Here is a 23,365-nt window from a genome sequence, read left to right as displayed (position 1 = left end):
ACAATTAAAAAAAAAAAAAATTACAGCATGATTTTGGTCACGTGAACAACTTTGCGCAGACTCCGTGGACTGGGGGTTGGCTAGCTTTATATCCGGAAGACAGATGGGATTTACAATCATCATTTTTTTCATGCTTGTTAAACGCGGAGTGATACGGCTTGTGTCATTTTAATATGTAATTGCCGGCTGAGCATATTGACTTCAGTTTGTGTTCTCACTAAAAGCTGATTCATACCAGAGGAGCCTCAATGAGGAAACAGCGCAAGAAATAGTAGAAGTCCCGAGTGGCAAGAGCAACAGCTTCTCTTTACCGTTCGTTACATAGTCTACTAGCAAAGGTGCAAAGAAAAGGCAACACTCGCCCGAAGCGTGGACAGTGGACACAGTAGGTAAAATGTCGTTTCTCATTTGCAAGTTCCTATAAGTGATGAATTAAGTTGTCTACGGAATGACCATGTGTTGCCTTGTCTTTGGTTTGGGTTCATTTCACCCCCTTCAAACGTCATCTCTGCAGAGCCATCTTGCATTGCCACTGTAAACATGTAAGGCTTTCTGTTAAAGATGTCTTTGACAGCTTTAAATAAAATGACCCCAGAGTTGTATTGCAATTTTTATGATTTTAAGTGTTACATTAAGTACAAATTTAACAAGTATTTTCCTTCAAGACTTGCATGCATATACTGCTTACAGTTACATAAAAACATAACTTATAAATTATACACAATTAAATGTTATAATTGCCTTTTGTGAAAACGCTTTATAACTTCTGTCCTGATAAATGGAAATTGAAAAATTTTGATTATGAAAGTTTTTGACAAAAAAGCCACTGTAAAACTGTAACTACACTAACTGTATAAGTCAGAAATTCAAATCACCATAATGACGATACTTTCTTTGTCTTTGTCTAGGTCTAGACAGTGAATCATGAGATTAACAGGTTGGTTCAAACTTTTATTACGTTTTAGTACACTCCAGTGAGAATTTATTGATCTGGAGGTAATCCCATGTGTGTTGCCTGAATTGGTGTGTCCTGTTCGTATTGACAGGCCCCCTCAGAGCTGTGGCTGTGTTGCTGTTGGTGGGGCTCACCTGGCTGCTGGCAAACACCTTCTTTGGAGGGGAGAGTGGTTCATCTGTGCGGCATTTCTTCAGCAGTAAGAGAAGTAGTTCTGAAAGGCTTAGTTGATAGACAAAAAAAAATTAGTTGAGAACAATTTATCAAACAAAAGAATACTTGAATTCACTGGTTCTAGTTGCTTAATGTGATGATTTGCTCTGTTTTATATAATTAGAAAAAAATTGAATATCTTTGGCTTATGTACTGTTGACATCACAATGGGCTCTGGGAAACGTGATGAGCGTTTTTCACTATTTTCTGACATTTTAGAGACTAAAATTTAAAATAATTGTTAGTAGCAACCTTAAAGACAAGTTATAGGCTAATGTTTAATGCATGTGTGATAAAGGGTATGTGTGTAATATGATCAAACAAAGCCTTAATATGAGATTAGTTCATTTGAGTGTAAAAAGTTTGTATTTCTTTCAGGTGCAAGCAAGGAACCAACACCTGGTGAGTAAAAGAAACCGTATGATATGACAATTTTATGACTACTTTTCCTGTCAAGTATGATCATGATAATGTTGTGTCTTTATGTATTATATATCTTAGCTGAACCCCGCCCTCGACGGTATAAATGTGGACTTTCAGCTCCCTGTCCCCCAAAACATTTGGCTTTCCGCCTGGTGTCTGGTGCTGCCAACGTCATCGGGCCCAAAATCTGCCTGGAGGACAAGATGTGAGATTCAGTGCTTACCAGTTTCTTTCTGTTCAGCTTTGTCTTTGTCTCCCCTGTTGTCGGTCTGTCACTTTTTCTTTTTTTGGTTTCACGCTGTGTTCTTTTTTTCCCTCTGTGCTTTCATAACCAGGCCTCCAAGCCTGTCTGGGGAGCTGAATGCAAGTATTCCTTCAGTCTGTCTGTCCCCCATTTCTTTGTTTTTGTCTGTAGTCTTGGTTGTTATATTTGTTGTTGTTTCTCAAGTGTCAGGCAGCGTGTAGACGTGTGTAGATTAATGTGTAGGTGCAAGGCAGTGTTCTAAGCTTAACCTTTTTGTGTTTTTGTCTCACAGGTTAGTGAGCAGTGTGAAGAACAACGTTGGCAGAGGACTAAACATAGCTTTGGTGAATGGTAGGAGTGTCCTCCTCCACCTATTAACCGACTGTGTTGTATTAAGCTCCTGTGGTGCTATTATGACTATCTGACTGATGTTCCTTTTGCTTCAGGTGTGACAGGAGAGCTCTTGGACACAAAGACTTTTGATACGTGGGCTGGAGGTAATAAAACCAGACACTAATGTATAGTACATATTTCACATCTGGTATATATGGCTTGGCAAGAACAAGTTATAAACCACAGTTCATGGCTCATGTGATGTTTGTTGTCAGATATTTCTGAGCTGTTGAAGTTTCTCCGGCCACTCCATGAAGGAACACTCGTGTTTGTGGCTTCCTTTGATGATGCAGCTACAAAGTAAGAATCCATGATGTGCTATCAGTTCCAGTCCAACACTCCTCTCTTTCCCCTCTAGACTCACCTTAAAGCAATTTTTCACAGATCAAATTGTCTGCTGAAGCTAAATGATATTTAATGTTATAACTTGGAAAATATTTTGAGTAAAATAACGATGTGGCACTGATACGGCCAATGCAGCTGAAGCCTATAAGTCCATATTTTCAGCCAAATGCAACATTGTACACTGTACTCGTGTATGAACAACTTTGCATTTGGTACAGATGTCTTTTAAGTTTAACACGGTGAAAGAGCAAAAGCTCCAATTGTCACCGAAGGAGGTGAACAGAGCTGTGACGAATTTTAATTTTAGGACAAAATGCCCTGTGGGTAATGAAGAGTGAGTTGTCAGAAATCAAGATTTTATTTTTAATATTGCTTTTAAATCTGGTGGATGATTCATTTGTTTGTGAACACTTGATGCCTTTCGGTGTATCAAAATCAGCATGATCATAAATCTCTGTTACCCTCAAAGGCCTTATAGCTTAAAAACACATCATCCGGGTTGTAAGTGGTTAATAAACCTTTAGATTGTGTTAAAGCCGAAAAAGAGCCTACTGAGAAATGGTAATGGCCTGCATTTAATTGCAATCAAATGTAACAGAGGTTAAGCACTTAATTTAACCCGTAAGCCTCTTGCTTAGAAGAACAGCAAATCCACTTAATAAACATTACTCTGTTACTTTATCTTCATTTCCAGGCTGAACGACGAGTCTCGCCGACTGTTTGAGGAGCTTGGGAGCACGGCAGTGAAGGAGCTGGCCTTTCGAGACAGCTGGGTGTTTGTTGGAGCCAAAGGCATTGAAAATAAGAGTCCCTTTGAGCAGGTATGTTACCATCGATGCTGAACAGAGCTAAGCTATCGGTAGAGATGTTCAGCTCTTTTGATTTGATGCTGATTTGCCTGTAGTTAACTTCTAACAGTTGTAGTTAAAAAATAAATCATGCCTTGGTCGTCATAGAAAATACAATCCAAAATGACTCACCAGACAATATTATCAAGATTTGTTGCTTACAGTTACAATTATGATGCAGGGGATTCAATGATATGCAATAGAATACAGAGAGGATATAACCATGTACCAATACAAAATATGGGTGGGCCTTTATACTGTAGATAATTTATTGCAATTTCAACATATAGCGATATTAAAGGGGTCATCTTATACTTTTCCTTATTTTTTACAATGAGAGAGAAAAAAAAGGAGAGACACTTACTTACTTACTTACTTACGTGTTTACATCCCATACACTGCTTCGTGTAGCTAAAACGTGTAATCATGGTTGTAGATGTTGTTAATTACTCCCCAATCTCGGATCACATTCCTGCTGGAACATGTCTGGTTATTGTTAAAATGTGCTGTAGGATTGCGAAGATCCAGGACTTCCGTATGAACGGTCTGTGGAGTATTAAGAGTACTTACAGCTGCATGGTCTGATTTAGCAAGCTCCACCAGACAGATTACACCATCTGTAACTGGTAGAAGTTAATCATTATTTAAATTGAGGTTTTACAATGCAGGCCACATCACAATTTTCCAAATAAATGACTCAAATTGAGTCACCTTAAAATAGATTGCAATGTCTATAGGACAACTAAGAATTTGAAAAAAGTAATGGCATTCAATTACAAAGATTATAGAAAACCAGTGTGCCAAGCTGTGTCTATGATGATAGGTGGGATAGTGAGCTAGCAGTAACAAAAGGATGAATGTACTTATTAGTTTGAATAACTAGCTAACCTTTTACATAGGCCTGTGTATCCTGGGGGGGTGGTTGGGTCAGCAGATGAGCTTCCACCAGAGATGTTTTCAGCAAAAGGTTGCCCACTGTTTAGACTGAGGACCATCTCTTCAGCCTGTTTGAGTGGGGGTGGTGGACCCCTTCCGTTTTTCGGATCTCAGCCTTTCTCTCTTTTGGCTATAATGGAGGTCGAATTTGTCCATTAAGCACGAATTTGGAGACTTGCATGTATAAGGGCATTTAATGATACTTTTCAAAGACAATGTTAAATACGGGCAGTTTTGAGATGGCTAAAAAAGTTAGTTTGCTTAGAACATTCCACTACTATAGGGTAGACTAAACATAACAATTGCCTGAAATAAAATGATATTTGTTTGTTGTTTATTTTTATATTTCATCTTCAGTTGCTGCCAAGTGCATTTTGTGCCTGTTGGCTTGACCTGTGTATATACATACATACATACATACATACATACATACATACATACACAAATGTTGAATAAGAAGAACACTTGAGTTCGAACTTTTATTTATGTTCTGATGCCATGATGAATCATGTCATCTGCATTCCATTATTAGGGCTTTTGATATGCTTGTGCTGTGCACACACTTTACCCAGAGTTAACTTAACTCAGAGTTGATTGACCTAATTCTTATCCCCTGTTCTGAAACCGGAAACTCTTGAGTTTGACAGTTCAGAATTATTCAACCCAGAGTTCAGATTTGAACTCAGTTTGTTGTTGTTAAACCTGTTTTCTGAAATACCCCTCTGATCCCAGTCTTCCTGGTTTTCATGACATTAGTTCTGTTTGGTTATGGTTGTTCCCATCAGCGTATGAAGAACAGTAAGAGCAGCAACAAGTATGAAGGTTGGCCCGAGTCTCTGGAGATGGATGGCTGTATTCCTCTGCGGCCAGCCCTGGAAGCATAATACCGCCCGAAACACTCTCAAACAGTACATTAAGACCTGGAGTGGCAGGAGTGCATCCAAATGACTTTTTAAAAAGCTGCTGAGTAACTGAAACCATCAAAGATCTGGGCCACAAATGGCGTTTTTATTTCTCCTCTCGTGACAGAGGCATGAATTGACTGATAGGACTTGATATATATTTAAAATTGCTGGAACTTGTTATAGAGGATTTGTGCATTAAGCTTTGTGAGCCACTTTTGAGTGGAAGTAATGTTGTAGAAAGAAGAAAAAATGTTTTTGTCAGGTTATGGGAAACTTGAGAGGCCACATGTTTGATGACCAAAGTGTAACAGCAATGCGTGAATAAATACAGCTGGAGTAGGTCTTCCAAAGCCAATGTAGGAAATGGACATATTTCCTCTCTGCAAGTCTGTCTGTAGGGTGTCAATATTCTGTGCACGATATTTGATGTTCAGCAGGCAAAAGACACCCCTAAATGGTTTCACAGTAAGGCATTTGGAAACCTAATCCACATCAGCATAATAACATTTGAGGTATACTAGTAGTTTAAATGTCCTACTAAGCAAGTGAAGGCAGATTTTATATTTAAATCCGTTAATATATTTTCATCCTGTGATAAATATTTCAGTGATCTTATTATGCCTAGTGTCAGCTCCCATTGTTTCCTTAGAACTTGACACTACTACGGTTATTTCTTGCCACATTCTTCAGACAAATTTGGCCTAGGTCATTTTCCTCTGATACAACTATTTATTTAAATACTTCATTAGGAAACAGATTCATAGTGTGAGTTCATCATAGCACCGCCCATGGTTTTAATGTTTTCTCAGGCCTGCAAGAATCTTTCAACAGAGTGCTTTAAAGATTCAACCTAAATGTGTGGTTGTGTATGTTATTTTTTGTTTATTTTTGTTTTTTTGTTTAATGTATCCACCTGGCATCTTGCAAGCCTAACAATGAAGGAAATCTATAGAAATAAAAAATATTTGACAAGTATGGTTAGAAGTCCATTTTAGCTGTTTTTTCTGAATTATGTTATGTTACCTCTAAATGTAAATATTTTCTACAAAGCATCACAGTCTGTCTTTATATTGTGACTACAATGCTGATAAATAAAATTGTCCGAATATTTCTTGTGTTTTTGTTTTTTTTCTCTCCTATGGGTCCTCCTGAGTGGGCTTGAGTCAACAGGCATACTTCAGGAAATTCACTAGGGGGCGACAAAAGTCAAAGTATCTCTGAGGTTACTCAGTTCATTCTGCTCAAGGCATTGGCTTCACTAAGCATATGCCGTGGTGGTGATAAGAAAACACTGCAGACTGAATGAAGAACATTTCAGGTTTGACGGCTAATTCGGTGACAGTCAGCACAGAGTCGTGTTGCTCGCTGAAACTGTGCTGTAACGTTATGTTATAAAAACGCGATCAATTTCATTGTTACACTGAGATGTGTTATGGGGCTTTCAAGTGTTGTTAGAAAAATCGGGATTTCGAGCAGTATATTTATGAATGACTTCAGTGCTCTCAAGAACTGTGGGCTATGTGATGTTCAAAGGGAGAGGCAAGAGACTTCGAGCATTATTGAGGTAGAATAACCCTAAGACTTTTTTGTTGTTGTTGTTGTTGCTGTATTTATGTCACAATTAAGGTTTGAGATAAGGTGCACATTATTTATTTCACCCCAAGTGACATCAGAAAAACTTAAATTCTTTGTAGCCTACATTGTGAGCATTACATTACATAGAGGGGTAATTTGCTTTAACAGTCTCCATGTCTCACAAGAAAAACGTTAAATATATAGAAATGTATATAAAAGATTAAAATGTACTCTCTGAACATATGGTCTGTATATAATGTTGTATATTTAGTTCAAAATTGTACTTAAGTACTTCAGAAAGTTTGGTCAAATTGGAGTACTCAATTTCTGTTATAACCCATTAAGCAAATACATTTATTTTACGTTTTGTGTGTTGTTCTGGCATAGATTATTTTCACTTTACATCAATGTCTCTTTCCAGAAAGCATGACCTGGTTACTCAAGATAACCACATCTGGTTGTGAACAGTTTAATGTAGGAACATATTTTTTCTACCACAGTGAAATTGAAATTGCTGATGGATGATAATGATGATTTTTTTTTAGGGGTTTTGAGCACCACAAGCCGAATGCCATCTAGTGCCATTATATTAGAGAGAAGACAGACCTCTCTATGGCCGATGTATCCAAAACTGCGCAACTCACACTAAACCAATCTCTTGATAAATTGCACTACAGGTGAGAGGAAAAAGATATTTTTACGAGGAGCATTTAAATGTAGCATTAAAGTCACATAACAAGCCGTTGATACAAACGTGTACCACTGCCCTCTTGTGGTGGAGTAAGCTAGCTAGATAACTGTTGGATGTGTTCGTCCTCAGGATGGTGAGCAGCCTTGTGGCTGGCAAGTGAGAAGAACAAGCAGGGCAGGCAGAGCGTGCTCAGTACACACGCGAACCTGCTGAAGGCCGTTGGAGTCGTGCGTTGTAAATCATGTACATAGCTAGCTAAGTTACTGATATTATTCGGGACGGGTGCACATGAATGGCCAGCCGCACAACTTGGAGCTGTTAAACCGAGCAGCGAGTGTGAATATCTACCAACGGCCAACATCGTCTGAATTGGAACACGTAGCTACACCAAGTGCTCTCCTGTCTCTCACACAGACGGAGGCTCGACGACTCCGGTGGGGATTTCCAAAGCCGAATACACCGCAGCAAAGCGTAAAAAAATATAAAGAGAAAAACAAACGGAACCGCGAATTTTTCTAAAGCTTTTTCGTAAATGTATTTTTTCAGTGGGTGTACAAATAATAATTTTGTAGACCGAAAGCCCAGTGTAAACCTCGTGTAATAACGTCTGTACAAAAATAATAAGAAATTCAGTTATCGGTGAGTTAACGTTAGCTGTCTGGGCAGAGCAGCTCTTTTTTTTAAATGAAGATATCGCTGGACTGACGAGGTACGATGTTGCATTCGGGTGAGTGATGTTTGTTGTTATTTTACAATATAAACGGTATTTTCCGTTATTCAAAGACGGTGCCCCCTAATGAGGCTTTATTATTTTGTTCAGTCAGTCTCAAGCACTAGCTACGAGATTGCTTATTAGGTATTTATCCTCTCCTATGGCTGCTTATTATTCTGAATTAATTATGCTGTGTATAAACATTCAAGTCAAGTGCAGACCTGCAGACCGACTAATGTTAAGCCCATCATTTGAATGATTTGCCTGTGCCCGGGCACTAAGGGCCAGGGGGTACGAAAATTCTTGATTTTTATTGGTGTCTGTCGTCTCAGTCACTATGCTCCTGTCTTGTACGGTGACTGTACTTTGTGTCTCTCACCGTTTGCATGGCGTTTCTAAAGTCAGCTGAGCTTCCAGATAGCCAATAGCTGCACTTCATGGTGCTTGCACATCCAGGCTTCACTGTGCCGTTGCCTATAAATAACATACGTCGATTGCATTTTGCTTCAGAGCGTGAGTACTGCGACCATTCGCATCATGGGTTCTTCTTTGCTCGAAGCAATTTTTCACAATATATGTTTAAAAAACTCACAATGTCAGCTACACCTAGGCTATAGCCTATCCTTTCTTATAAGTAGAAGAAATACATCAATTATTATATGGTATCCATAAATTATGGATAACATCAATAATCCCCTCCTCAACTCATCCTGGATTGATATTTTATTGATATATAAATACGTTGCATCGGCTTGTCCCACTGGGAGTGATAGTGGTGTACTCAAAACATTAGGGAGGATGCTTCCTTTCCCAAAGAAGGCTGACAGGTGCTTAATACTGAAATCAACAATTTGCTGATTTCCATTATCCATATAAGTTCAGAGACCATTTACAGGTGTAAAAGAGGCTCAGTTGATGATGTGAGCGCCAGGAGTAGTAAGCTACTTTAGTAACATGTAATCCTGATTCATCATTGGCTGATTAAGGAGCCTTTCCCTTACCTGGATTTGAGGAATCCTTTGGCATGGGATGGTTCTGTTTGCTGAGGGGAATGAAAGAGAACAAAAAGGGGGGGTTAGATAACATATTCTCTCTGTCTCTCTCCCTCAGTGAACAGTGCTCTGTGTGTGCTACCTACACCCCACTCTCCCATGCTTGACCTGGATTGGACAAAAGTCCTTGTTGTGTTTTCAGCCTTGAGTTTTCCTAATGGGAAGAAAACAATCATTGTGTGTTTGATTCTAGTGGCCATCATTTAATATTCTTTTTAATCAGATTTTAAAAAGCTGCTTATAGACAAAAGATGCACAGGGAAGCAACATGTTCTGAACCAACTCCTGCAGTAAGTGAGAAGGAGGAGGAGTCAGCGGTCTTCATTGCATTATCTTTTATTGTACATTTGCACATACACTGTGCTGGATTTAGATGAATAGTGCTTTTTTGTGGGTGATTTTTAGGATCTGTTCATTACGATATTAGCTAGTGGGTTCAAATTGTCGTGTTCTCTCTTCCCCAACTGTGTATAGTGCATGGTCCCTGCCCTCCTGAACATTGTAATTAATTGTAATTGTGCCACACATTCACAGTTTGATCCTGGCAGCCTCCTGATTTTCAATGTGACAGTCAGCTCTTTTAAGGTTTACACATACCACTTACCGTGATGTAGCCTGGTGTGACAGAAGTCATGCCTGTTAGATATGGCCTCAATGAACAAGCATGGTCTTTGTTTTTTCCTGCTATTGTGAGTCAACAGCTGTGCTGCAGAGTTCAGATGTAGACCTGTGATATTCAGAACAGTTGCTCCTTGACATCGATCCCATTTTAATTTTGGCCAGCAGCGTTCAGACCTTGTGCTACCTCTGCCTTGTCTCCCCACATCACTCAGACTCCATCTCCTCTTTAAATCTTTGTGAGACTAATGCTGAATTGGAAAAAGACTGGGTAGATTCAAGTGTTGCATTAATTATTTGTTGAAAAGTTGTTGTTATAGGTATTGGTTTGGATTTGATCCACACACACAACATGACCGAGGGGTATTTATTTACACTACACTACACTACACTAATCAACTAAAGTCATAACCTTTTTATATTTATCTCCTTTCCTAGTCTTCAGTCAAGTTTATTTGCTGAATGTCTCCATTAATTCCTGACTCCCTGTCTGGTATAGCAAAGCTCACTCAGTCTAGTTATCAACAAAAGTATAATATGCAAACTATTGTAGCCGGCAGCTGAAGAAGGAACCTTGCTAAAAGACTGCAACACATGCTTACGATAATACACTTTACACCTGACAATACACCCAATAATTACAATTAGTTAAAAGTTTGCAATTGAATTTATAATTAGTCATTTAAAGTGTTAAAAGTTGGAAAGTTACATTTTTATAAAAAAAAGAATCCATCTAAAATACACAAAAGTTTTGACTTTCTTAAAATTTTCGGAAATTCGTTGCACGGTAGCAAATGAAGATAGCGATAAGACATTTAAAGGTCCCATGGCATGAAAATTTCACTATGAGTTTTTTTAACATTAATATGCGTTCCCCCAGCCTGCCTATGGTCCCCCAGTGGCTAGAAATGGCGATAGGTGTAAACCGAGCCCTGGGTATCCTGCTCTGCCTTTGAGAAAATGAAAGCTCAGATGGGCCGATCTGGAATCTCCTCCTTATGAGGTCATAAGGAGCAAGGTTACCTCCCCTTTCTCTGCTTTGCCCGCCCAAAGAATTTGGCCCACCCATGAGAGAGAGACATCATGGCTTTCAAACGAGCAAAGTGGCAGTTGGTCAAAGAAAGGTGAGCACAAACTAGAAAATGAAATCCATGGTGCTAAACTGCTTGAATATCTCCGCGACTGTTAGTGCTAAAAACGGACTGAGACAACCCATTGAAAGAGCAGAGCATAAACTTTCAAATGATAATTTGGTTATACATGTAATCTGAGGTAAAGGCTAAATAAATAAACTACACTAACAATGCTGTTTGCGCACAACACACCATTATAATAGCCTAATTTGAAACATGTTTAATTTAAAATGAATAGGCTATAATGTCTATAATAAGCAATAATAGGCTAATCAGTGTCATATGTAGCTTGGTAGCTCATCGGTAGATACATATCATGTCAACATTACACAGTTTCAGAAACTGTCACTGTCACACAAGGTGAGCTTATATCAATATTAAAGCAAACCATGTTTAGCCATTTTGACTGAAAGGTGTTAAAGTGATGGTTCGGAGTAATTTACCCTAGGGTCCTTTGCACCATGACCTCGAGCCAAACACCCCCCCCCAGAAGCTTTTTTCACCTGGGTCTAACATTGGGCGAGTTAGCGTAGAGTAGCGTTAGCCGCTGAATAGCTTAGCGCGGGGCTAATGGACCCACGTATGTATCTCTTAAATGACCCCACTAATAATGCCCGAAATGATACCAAAGGTCTACACTAGTATATATAGGTTATGCAGTCATAAAACGATGGATTGGAAAGTTTGTAAGTACACCAGAAGTTTATGTAAATAACACTTGCCTGCTGGCTTCTGCTCTCTGCTGCCCCTGCGCTAAGCTATTCAGCGGCTAACGCTACTCTACGCTAACTCGCCCAATGTTAGACCCAGGTGAAAAAAGCTTCTGGGGGGGTGTTTGGCTCGAGGTCATGGTGCAAAGGACCCTAGGGTGAATTACTCCGAACCATCACTTTAAGTAACACTAACATCTTAGTGTGTTTTATTATATTAGGTTACAATTAGGATAAGAGGTTAATATCAAATGTATCCTTCATAGAGAAAGATGATAAGATTTGATGGATTTTCTTTTTTTTTTGGTGGGGGGGGTTAAGGAACATCAGGACTGCCTGTGCATAGGGCCCAGGATCTTGTGCTACGCCCCTGGCCGGGTTAGCTAACCACTCATTTCCACCAACTGCGGTACGGCTGCGGATCGGCTCCGCTGCGCGTCTGCTCCGTGCTCCGCCATCCTTCAATACCCACTAGGTCCGGATTTGTTGCGGAACAGCTGCGGCCATGACTGACAGTTGTAGTCACGAGGACCCACGAGATCTCGCGAATTCACGTAGAATAGAACCACAAAACCAACAACAGTTAGTTTCCATCCGGAGGAGTAGAGGGGAAACAACTCTGGGCTGTGTTTTTAAGGTGTAGTACAGGTAAAATATGATCCGCCGTGAGCACGGGGTATTTTATTTTTGAAAATTAACCAGATGCTTTATTTTGTTTCTGTGTTTGACTTCCTGTCCCGCACAATCTGAATTGTGCTGAATTGCTGCGGCGCTCTCCGGCTTCCAGCAAAAAAAAGAAGCTCTGTGTATCTCCTCCGGAGGGCTGCGGATCGCCGGAGCTTGGACGGAGTCTGAACGCAGCCGTTCCACAGTCAGTGGAAATACACACATTGGCTTTAATGGAAACCTAATGACTCCGCCGCCGTTCCGGAGCGGATCCGCAGATGTTCCGCAGATGGTGGAAATTGGGGGTTAGTGGGTAGAGCAGGCGCACATATACTTGGAGGTGTATGCCTCGACGCAGAGGTCCAGGGTTCGAATCCGACCTGTGACGATTTCCTGCATGTCTTCCCCATCTCTCTCCCCTTTCTCACCCAGCTGTCCTGTCAAATAAAGGCGGAAAAGCCCAAAAAATAATCTTTAAAAAAAGAAATCATTGTGTCCATGGTCGTGGACTTAGAACTAGTGCTGCAACTGACAATTATTTTCATCATCAATTAATGTGCTGATTATTTTCTCAATTAATTGTTTGATGTGAAAAATGTCATTTAAATAGTGAAAAATCAGGGTGACATCTTTATATTGCTTTTATGGTCCAAAACATATGCAGTTAACTATCACATAAGACAAAGCAACAGGTTTACAGCGATTTAGTCATTCACCCTGCTCTCCCTCGAGCCTTTACACCCAGTCTCACACCGACACTGGACATACCAACGGAAACTAATGTAATCACCTCATGTTTTAAACCTTTTCCAACCACTAAAAGCATTCTTCCTCTCCTCTCCTCTCCTCTCCTCTCCTCTCCTCTCTCCTCTCCTCTCCTCTCCTCTCCTCTCCTCTCCTCTCCTCTCCTCTCCTCTCCTCCACAACTATAGCTGCTTTTGTCAGGGCTAAAATTTAGCTATAGTCACTGCTTTCATTCACACAAACATTGGCACATATTTTATCAGGCAAAATCCCCCCAGCCCCCTTTTTGTCTGTGCCACCCCCCTCTCTTTATCTCTCTCTTGTTCTCTTTCACACACACATTTTTCCCACCCCTTCTACTCGCCGGCCCCTCTCGCTCCATCTCTCCTTCCCTCTCTCTCTCTCTGTTTGAAACTCTGCTGTCCGCCTGCTCCCACCAACTACAATCCCTTCCTGTCCCCCCTCTCCACTTTTTATTCACTCTTTTCATCTACTCGTCCCCCTCAATTGCTAAAACGGCGCTGTCTGTGCGCTCACAGACGTACTCACGCACGCACAGTCCCCTGGCTCTTCCTTTGTCTGCCTGCTTAATTTCCAGTGGCAGTTTGGTTCCAGGGGATTAAAGTGTGTATCCCCATGAAGTAAGGGATGAAAAAAGTGCAGCATGCAGATAGGGTTGCAATGGATTTGTTGTGTTTAAAGTTATAGATTATGTAGGAGGATTCTGTGTAGTGCACTTTTGTTTGTCTTTGTACAATTGGTAGTGTACAAACGTAAGTCATGTAGGACCTTTTTCTCTTCTTGTCTCAAAACTTTTAGCACAGAATAAAAAGTTCTAGCGAAAACAAACATTGCCTTCAGCGGGTTTTGAGAATAGAATAGAAATCACATCTTTGGCAGTCATACAGCAAAGGTGTCACAATGATTTTCCCTGCACATTTCAGAAATGATGAGGCAGCTGCAGGTGTTCTCCCCATGCAAGAGTCTCAGAGCAGGTAGTGTGCACCACGTCAGATGTTCAGTTCTCATGTCCTTACAGCACTGCTAGAAAAATGAACAGACGATGATGTTCGGTCATTTTGCTGCCAAAGAGAGATGTCAACGTTTCAGCTGCTACATTGGTTTTGTTATCTTTAACTTTAGTTTACCACTTTGCCCACATGGGCAGTTGCTTGGTCATTTTCCTGGTGTCAGGAAATTCCTTTCGGCATTCTTTCATTGAAAGGGGACATGCGGTTTGGGTGCGAGAGAGGGGTTGCTTTTGGTGTGTGTGTGTGTGTGTGTGTGTGTGTGTGTGTGTGTGTGTGTGTGTGTGTGTGTGTGTGTGTGTGTGTGTGTGTGTGTGTGTGTGTGTGTGTGTGTGTGTGTGTGTGTGTGTGTGTGTGTGTGTGTGTGTGTGTGTGTGTGTGTAAGATAGAAAGAGTGTGATGAGAGAGGGACAGACAGAGAGAAAGAGTGAAACACAAAGTTTGTTCTAGCCTGCTGATGTGTGTCTGATATCTGTATCTGTGTGTGTGTGTGTGTGTGTGTGTGTCTATGTGTGCTTGTGGGTGTGTGTGAGAGACAGTGATGAGGTTGAACGTGTTTGATGTACTGTGATAACTCTGTCCGGTATGTGGCTTCCATGGGAACTCCTTGCCCTGGGGACATAAGCTCCTGTTTAAAGGGCAACTTCCCTCTCTTTATTGCCTGTTGTTTTTCCCCCTTTATGTTCCCCACATCCTGTTGGCCTTTACCTTTTTAGACTGTACACTACAGTATGTCCCTCCACTGGGTTGCTGAAATGAGTATTTAAAAAAAAAAGAAGAAGATTGTTTGATAATTGATCATTTAATTAATGTTTAATCATTTTCTTGTTTAAAATTTTTGTATTTCAAATTGAATATCACTGGGTTTTAGTAGAGTCCGACTGATATGACAGACATGTCGGTATTTATCATATTGGTGTATATGTTGTCCGATATATGCCGATATGATTTTTAAATTTTTTTAATTTTACAGGCCATATGCATGATAAAGGTTGCTCAGGATTAGAGATGCACCGATAGACCGGCCAGTGACCGGAATTGGCCGGTTTTCACGTACTCTGCCATGACCGGCGACCGGAAGGTCAGTCTGACATATGCCGATTTCATGCCAGTCAATGCTACAATTAACTGACAACATAAGTTATACGAGTTACAATTCTCAAGGAAGCACGCATGTGACGCGACGCACGCGACGCGCACGCGACGACGACGCGACGACGACGCACGCGACGCGCACGCACGCACACACACGCACACACAAAACACACACACACACACACACACACACAACACACAGTCTCTTTTCCTTTCCCCTCAATTTCTCTCGTTTCCGCGTTAGCGGCACTACTTCGCGGTGTGAGACGCATGTCCGCACTATTCTCGCACATGTAGGGAACCTCGTGAATTAACCTGCAACATGTCAGCTGTTTGGAAATTCTTCAGCGTGTGTGCAGAAGATAAAAAGTTTGCAATATGCAACACCTGCAAGGAAAAAGTAGGGCGTGGAGGGATGACACCAAAAACCAAAATCAAATTTGTCTTAGTTGGATATTGGATGTGAAAAGAAGGAAATGGTTCTAACATTGCACTTAAGATGTGTATGAATTTCCCACACCAGGAGTCATTTATATAGTTCTATTTTATAGTGATCCATTATCTGTTAAAATTTTTTTCTATGTTCTATGCAAAATGTTAGGAAAAAGATAGAAAATAAATATTTGTGTGTGCTGTAAAGTGGTTAGAAAAAATGAAATCGGAATCGGCTAAAATTGGTATCAGCTGGCCTAACTCAAAGAAAATCGAAAATCGGAATCGGCCTAGAAAGTTGTAGTCGGTGCATCTCTACTCAGGATGATTTAGAAATGGTGTCATTATGTAGTTTGCCCAGCAGAGCGTGGCCAGCAATTGACTGATACTAAACATACAGTACTGATTTTTATTGAGTTATTTCTTTTTATGCATTTTTTATTATTTAATATAGTTATTTGTTTAAGAGAGCAGCCTTCTAAGTACCTTTTACATAGTCATATTGGTATTGGGAAATCACATACAGTTTAATGTGATAGACAATTGTATCTTATGGGTCAATGATTTTATAATACAGTTTGATGCAGTATGGTATTAGGTGTGGAATGTGTTGCAGGAAGCTACTTGCTTAATTACAGTTTGTCTCTAAGAGCATTGTGTCTCAGGAATGTTGCTGAACTGGAATTCTTGTTCATGAGCCTCTTAGCAGATGGTCTAATATCAGCCTATTGTGTTTTTAGTTTGACTGACAGCTAATAGCATTGCACGTCAGACTCATTTGCTCTGGGCCTGGACAGACAACAGCCATGATGTGAGTCTTAATTGCCGCCTTATAAAAGAGATAAAAGCTGCTGTGAGCCACTAGACGAGCCCCCAGTGGATAAGATGGGCTTTGCTCATTAAAATTGAAGAAAAAAAGTCTAGACTTGCTGCTGTGACTTTAACTGAGCCAGTCTGGCAGTGAAGAACACATTACAGAGGTCAAGATAGACATGTGTGGTCCTTGTGGATAGCTTCATACCTAAGAGTACTGTAACCCAAGCCTTGGCCGTGGCCCTGAAAGTCCCACGTGTTCAGTTGTAAACTAATATGCAAAGTGAGTTAATACCTTGACCCAGACTACACTTTTTACTTTCCATTTACTGCACCATTACTCTCCCAGGACAGACCCATTCCTGCTTTGCACCTTTTTGTTGTTGGTATGTATTAGCACGCTCTCTTCTTTTTTAATAATCATAAGCGGAGATGTTAGGCCTTATTGCATCCGTAATTGGTAGACCAACCCTGTCTCTTAGATATTGGCTCCAGAGTGATTTTAGGCTATAATTATGAAAATAAAAAAACAGCTCTGATGCAGTCACTGAGACATTATTGGCAGCCAGAGGGCCGAGAAGATATAATACCTAGGGACAGATCAGATCAGAAAGATGCCCACTATTACACACACACACACACACACACACACACACACACACACACACACACACACACACACACACACACACACACACACACACACACACACACACACACACACACACACCTAAACCCAAACTGTGAATGAATAACAGTTTTGCAGGGATATTGCCATGTCAGAGGAAACCTGCTGTGTTCAGTTTCCCATAACACTGATGGCTAATTTAAAGCTATCTATTATCACCTTGCCTGAATAGTTGACTGGGTATGCAGTGAGTAATACTGTTGGCTGATGCCTTTGCTGATGATAATCACAGTCATAGTTGTGTATATTTATGAGCCCTTTGTTGCAGATGTGTGGTAATCACTCCAGTACAGTTCAACAGTCCCTCTGCATATGAATAATTCACTCAACCAGCCAATAGTTCATCATCCATATTTAATGGTTGGGATCGCATACTCCTAACTGCAGCTTTCTGGTGACTAATGGAGCCATTGTACACAACTTAAGTCAAAAGGCGCTGATAACATGCACTTGATGCTTGATGAAGCCATGTGCAATTCCAGGCTAGCTGGATATTCTTTGAGGACTCTGGTTTAAATGTCAAACTTTAGCCCACAACAAAGATGAAGCTTTTTTTGGCAGATTCAATGGTTGCTCTCCTATATGGGTTTTGGGATATTCTTACCATATACAGGTACAAGCTGGACTGCCAGAGTTCACTACTGACTTTGAATTAACATCCAATTAATTACCTCAGGTCACTTTGGCAACCGACTGTGGAAAAAGTGTATTACCTTGTATCCGATCACTGGAAACAATCATCAAACAATCAAATTATGGAAATCTTCAAATCTACTCACATTAGGTTTCCTTGCATGTTTGCAGCATTTTGCTACATTGTGAGCTTAATGGTTTAAAATGCATTAGCAGACGTTTTACAGGCAATCAACACTTCACATTCTCAAGGGAAATACAGTCTCTTTGCAAGTATTAGCAGTGGCTGGCATTACAAGAAAGAGCATTGAATGAGTCCCAGCTCTTCTTTTTAGTAAAATGTTCAGCATGTTATATCCAATCCTAGTTCACAGATACAGATTTTACACAGACTTACTGGGCAACTCTGACAGTCAATTTCCTTACAAAGGTGCTGTGAGGATTTTCTATAACGTTACTTCTTTGATCTTCTTGGGTCCGTTTTGTCCCTCTAAAGTAAAGGGGACCCTCTGACTTTCCTCCTTAAATGTATCTCATCAAATACTGACAGTATCACACTTGTATTCTTCGTAAGAGGGTTAAATATGGCAACAACATCACAGTAATTCCCTCTCTGGCTGTCTGAATATTAATGCAATGTTTTGTTTTTGTTTGCAGGTTTTACTTGAAGATATTCACACAACAGTTTGAAAGAAAAACACTGCAGCTTTCCCAGCAGGGTTGAAAAAACTGGTTTAGTGTGTGTTCCTAAGAGCTGGGAGACGTGTGGTTTACTTTCATTAGTACTGCACCTAAGTGGAAATAAAGAGCATGTAGGACATGGTGAGGAGGAAAGTGAGGACAGAAACTATTCTCTAACAGCTGTGTTCTAACCCTGCTGTGCTACTGTAAAGCATCTAATAAAAGGAGACAGGGAGGCAGACAGCGGAGGAAACGTGGGAGAGGGTCACCAGTTTGACCAAAGACGGCCTTCAGTCACCTGCAGCACTGGAAGAACAGCCTTACCGACTAGAAGGGGTGAGTGGGTGACCACAGAAAGAGAGAGAGACGGGGACTGACGGAGGAGCAAAGGTTTGGAGGAGGAGGAGGCGGGGGAGGTCGAGGTGTAGTGGGAAAGGCCGTTCCCCATGGCTACTGACCCAGGAGAGCCCGCAGGCACCGAGGACTCCTCTGAGAAACCTGATGGACAGAGGGAGGAGGACACGGAGCAGGAGGGCAGGGCCAACCCACAAAGGGAGAGGACACGCAGCACCTCCTCAGACTTCTCCTCCTCCCACACTCAGGAGAGGAAAGCGACAGGAGGAGGAGGGAGGAGGAGGAGGAGGAGGAGGAGGAGGAGGGGGGGAAGCCAGCCAGGAGGGTAAGGAGAACCCAGTCAGACCGATTTCCTTCTCCACGCCCTGCTTACTAGTTGACACTGGCCAGAAACGACTGAGGAGGGAGAAGCGCTTCTTCAGGAAGAGTGTGGAGATTTGTGAGGAGGACAATGAGGTGGAGGTGCTCCCAGAGGCGCCCCACAGTGCCCCCCACCTGGAGCTGCGTTCAGACTCAGTCTTCACCAGCAGTGTCCAGCAGCAAGGGGCTGCTTCATCCTGTGCTGCCATGGGCCATGATCCATCCTTCCCCAGCTCCAGCCAGGAGCCGGGCAAGGAGGTACCTTCCTCCGCACCCACCCAAAGGGGGAAGGAGAGGGACCGTGAGCAGGAGGAGGAGGCAGAGATGAAGGCTGTGGCCACCTCTCCTGGAGGCAGGTTCCTTAAGTTTGACATTGAACTGGGCAGAGGAGCCTTCAAGACTGTGTATAAAGGCCTGGACACAGAGACTTGGGTGGAGGTGGCTTGGTGTGAACTTCAGGTAAGACAAACTGTTATCTTTTCTTTTCACACCATGATGCCAATTATTCAAAATGTATAATGAAGAATTCTGTATTAGCAGGCACAATTAGCTGCAAGATAAAATAACCAGTGCACTTAAAGAAGTGAATAGTGTTAGATGTTTCACAGAGCTCTTCCTCCTGAAATCTGGAAATCTCAACACGTTGTCTGCTTGATATTCACACTGTGAGACTGCAGTTCAGTGAAGACCAGGGTGAGAAGGAGGAGCATCGCTTGTAGTTAAGTGACAGCACATAGTGAAAGTGGATACTTTGCCTTTCTGGGACTGTGCTGAATAATATAATCATGGGCTGTCAACGCTTCTTCTTGTTGTGATAGGGTATCCTTTTAGAAGCGGCATTTTCTTCATTAGCCTGAATTACACTAATTCAGTCATGACACCTAAGGGAAATATTAATTTTAGGCATTGCTCATATTATGCTTTTGGGCTTTTTCCCTTTCCTTTATTGTGTTATATCTTTTTTTGTGCATGTTATAGGTTTACAAAGTGAAAAAGCCCAAAGTCCACCCCAAATGGACTTACCATCTTCCAGAGAAAACACTGTTCACAAACTGCTCCAAACAGCTCTATTGTAGTCCAGCCTTTACTTCTGTGACAAACGTGCGTCACTTTGTAACAAACGTTATAATGCTCGCCTAGCTGCTAGCGTGGCACGCCCTCATACTGTGCTTCTGACTGGCTAGTAGTCCTTAACTAGTTACTGTGCATGTGCAACTTCCAACAAAGACGTAACAGAAGTGAGATGCCTCACTCTGTAGCTAAAACAGAGAGCTCAACACACAGGGTGAAAAGAGCAATGTGCAGTACAACAAAAATATGGTGTTTTTTAAAAATGAAACCACATAAACATATTCTGGTACAACCTCTTAATACAATTATGTATATGAGCACTTTAATGTGTTTTTAGGTTTAGTGCTTCAAATCAGGCAAGGGACTCCTCACAGCTCTTGAGAAAAAACATCTTGAGAGGTCAAGAAGGTGTATGTTCACTCTGCCTTGTTACATACTGGAAATTGCTTTTGGAAGCAGCTAATTGTGTTCCTAATCAAGCAGTCAGCATGAATCACAAGTTTTAAAGTGAGAAGATGTGTTCTTATTAGAAAGTGTATAGTCAAAATGGTGTTGCTAATTAGGCTAGTTTTAGCATGCCCAGGTACAGCTGAGGCTACAGTACACATGTCACAGCCTACTCTTGTATTGTGTTATATAATGAGGTCTGAAATGGAAATAGTCATCATGTGAATGGGAAGCTCTGAATGGGGTGCATTTTGTGAACACAGAGCAAATAGGAACATTGTAGCAAATGTACCACAAACATTACTGTAAGAAACTCTTTGTCATGCATTGACATTGCAGTGGGAGGAAAATAATGAAAATGTTAAATGTCTAATACCAGAGCACTGTCCAAGTCTTTACATACTGTAGCCAATCGGATTTATCATGCAGAGAAGTAATGGAAAACATTGTTAGATGGTGTGAATTCAACATGTGGTGGGAGACAGACATGTGGAGGAGAGAATAAATGCATCCCTCTGACTCTTGGTCCCACAATAGAGAGCAGTGTTATGGTAAGCCATCTGATTTGACTGCTGGCTTTGTGTGAGAAAAGTCAGTCATGTGTTTGGTTTGGAGCTAATTCCAAAACAAGAGCCTTGACTAATCCTTGAGATCAAGGTCTGTCTGTTGGACTGACAAGGAGCAGGCATGCTCCCATCACCTTTTCTGGTTTTACTCTAGTGAATTAGCTTCACATCAGCTCCTGTTCAGTCCTACTTACATACTTGATGTGTCCTTTTTTTCCAAGGGATCTGCCCAGCTTGCAAAGGTAGCCTATTTCACCTTGAATGATAAACTTATCATTAATATATTTTGCCACCAGACAGCTAGGGCATTCTTTCATGACACCAACAAAGACACCACACTATATTTTGCCTTGGCTCAGGAGTATGAGCACATTAAAAAAATAAATAAATGAAAAGACAGTACGCTTAAGCTGATTTACGCACCCATATTGAATCTGCAATATCCAATTTTGTCTCCACAATTGCATTGGGTCAAAGTAAATCTCATGGAGAAAAACTACTTACTTTTACTGTTTGTCTGTTTACAAAGTATAAGGACATTATTACTAATAATGACAAATAATTACTGAGACAATTAGAATCACTCTATGCATATTTTACGGTCTAATTAAAATTTATATTATAAACAGATATTATAAACAGACCGCCTTTTAGAGAAAAACAGACTGAGATTAAGACACAGAGCAACAGCAAGGTGAATAAAGCAGAGTGTGAGAAAGAAAAGAGAGACACAGGAGGTGATGGTGGGTGAGAGAGAGACAGAGAGGGGGAGACGATGAGCCAAGCAGAGGATTACCATGGCATGCCTCCCAGAGAGCAGTTGTGTAGCTAATGCTTAGTTACCACATGCAGGGAGACACATGCATTAACACACACACACACACACACACACACACACACACACACACACACACACACACACACACAGGACACTGTGGCCTGGTCACACGGCTGATCAGTGCCACTTTCAGTGCAACATTTTAGTCACTTAGGTAAGGTCACATCTATCCTATTTTCCTCCCCTTACCAAAATCTTGCATTTTGCATTAGAGTGGACAATAGTGATCAGAATTTATAATTTATTTGTTACATTTTGTTTTAAAAAGTTAGGAAAACAATGTTTAAGTCAAGCCTGATGTTGCCTTACACATATAAGAATGATCTCAGTCACTTCCACACAGTGAGGTGTCATGACCTGGCTCAAAGGCATGACAAAATGTGGAGAACACACGTTTGCTCGATTAAATAAAATGTAATAAAATAAACAAAGTTAAACATGCTATCAGTTTATCAGTAATGTGTGTAGTGTGTGGATGTGTGAAGGTGTAGCAATGTTAGAATGCAAAAGTAACTCAACCAAAGTCCAAACAAACCAAGCAGCCTTGAGGAGGGAGAGAGAGAGTGACTGCCCAGGCAGTCCTATTTATAGACATGTGAGTAATCAGTTCATCCAGGTGTCAATCATCAGTCCTTATAAGCCAATCCCAGCAACCAAAGGGACGTAATAGGTTTTGAAGCCTAGGAGCCGTCACAGAGGCATACAGCTTATTAATTAAACACTGGCATCAGATCGATATTCACTATTAACCCAAACCCAGATATCGTATTGGGACTGAAAAAGTCGGATTGGTGCATCCCTAGTTTGGTTTTAAAACCCTCTATTGCATGAATTATTTTTTAAACATGGTAAAAATGTTTTGATGTGTTTTTATGACTCCAAGTTGCTTAAATGTAAAAAAAATTTAAAATAATTTCTTGCCATATGGCAACAACGTGCATTCGTGGAAAGTGCCAAAAAATCCATTATTTCTTTAAAAACATGCTTTTATTGAAAAAGAAATACCAAACAAATTGAACTTATATTTATTAAAATGTATAGCCCAATGTGTTTACAGTGAAATTAGTTTAGTTTTAATTGTAGTTTGCGATGATTATAAATAACACTGTAATAAGACAGTTATATACATGCAAGGAATTAATTTACATTAATGTGTAATTAATAAGTCAGATAATATATTGATTACAAAATGGCTG

General features: G+C 40.8%; 2 protein-coding genes across 10 annotated transcripts in view; both read left to right on the top strand.

Annotated features, from left to right (window-relative positions):
• Window positions 1–59: 59 nt before the first annotated feature.
• fam3a (FAM3 metabolism regulating signaling molecule A) lies at window positions 60–6,372 on the top strand. 2 transcript variants are annotated; one of them, XM_039800927.1, is made up of 10 exons: window positions 60–385; window positions 909–937; window positions 1,047–1,154; window positions 1,547–1,570; window positions 1,670–1,796; window positions 2,128–2,186; window positions 2,282–2,332; window positions 2,444–2,528; window positions 3,268–3,394; window positions 5,143–6,372. In XM_039800927.1, exons 2-10 carry the CDS (start codon window positions 925–927, stop codon window positions 5,239–5,241), a joined length of 693 nt encoding a protein of 230 aa, XP_039656861.1. In that variant the 5' UTR covers window positions 60–385; window positions 909–924; the 3' UTR covers window positions 5,242–6,372. The 2 variants fall into 2 exon arrangements, with proteins under 2 accessions (XP_039656861.1, XP_039656860.1); XM_039800926.1 differs by having other exon boundaries at window positions 60–389.
• Window positions 6,373–7,662: 1,290 nt separating this feature from the next.
• Window positions 7,663–23,365, top strand: part of si:dkey-151g10.3 (serine/threonine-protein kinase WNK2) — a 44,992-nt gene continuing 29,289 nt past the window's right edge. For 7 of the 8 annotated variants that reach the window (XM_039801650.1, XM_039801654.1, XM_039801653.1 and 4 more), the window contains exons 1-2: window positions 7,665–8,255; window positions 18,510–19,706. In XM_039801650.1, the coding sequence (XP_039657584.1) occupies window positions 19,035–19,706 (672 nt within the window). In that variant the 5' untranslated portion in view covers window positions 7,665–8,255; window positions 18,510–19,034. Of the gene's footprint in view, window positions 8,256–18,509; window positions 19,707–23,365 lie in introns of all 8 variants that reach the window. The other variant, XR_005639356.1, reaches the window with a different exon arrangement.

This window comes from Perca fluviatilis, chromosome 5 (genome assembly GCF_010015445.1).
Source record: "Perca fluviatilis chromosome 5, GENO_Pfluv_1.0, whole genome shotgun sequence".
NCBI lineage: Eukaryota > Metazoa > Chordata > Actinopteri > Perciformes > Percidae > Perca > Perca fluviatilis.
Note: the sequence above shows the minus strand (reverse complement) of the source record. Positions and strands in the feature narration are given on the sequence as shown.

What these genes read in the sequence shown, in the direction of transcription:
- fam3a (XM_039800927.1), top strand. An exon ending in AAGCAAGGAACCAACACCTG is followed by an intron (nt 1,571 to 1,669) that starts GTGAGTAAAAGA and finishes TATATATCTTAG; the next exon opens with CTGAACCCCGCCCTCGACGG. An exon ending in ATCTGCCTGGAGGACAAGAT is followed by an intron (nt 1,797 to 2,127) that starts GTGAGATTCAGT and finishes TTTGTCTCACAG; the next exon opens with GTTAGTGAGCAGTGTGAAGA.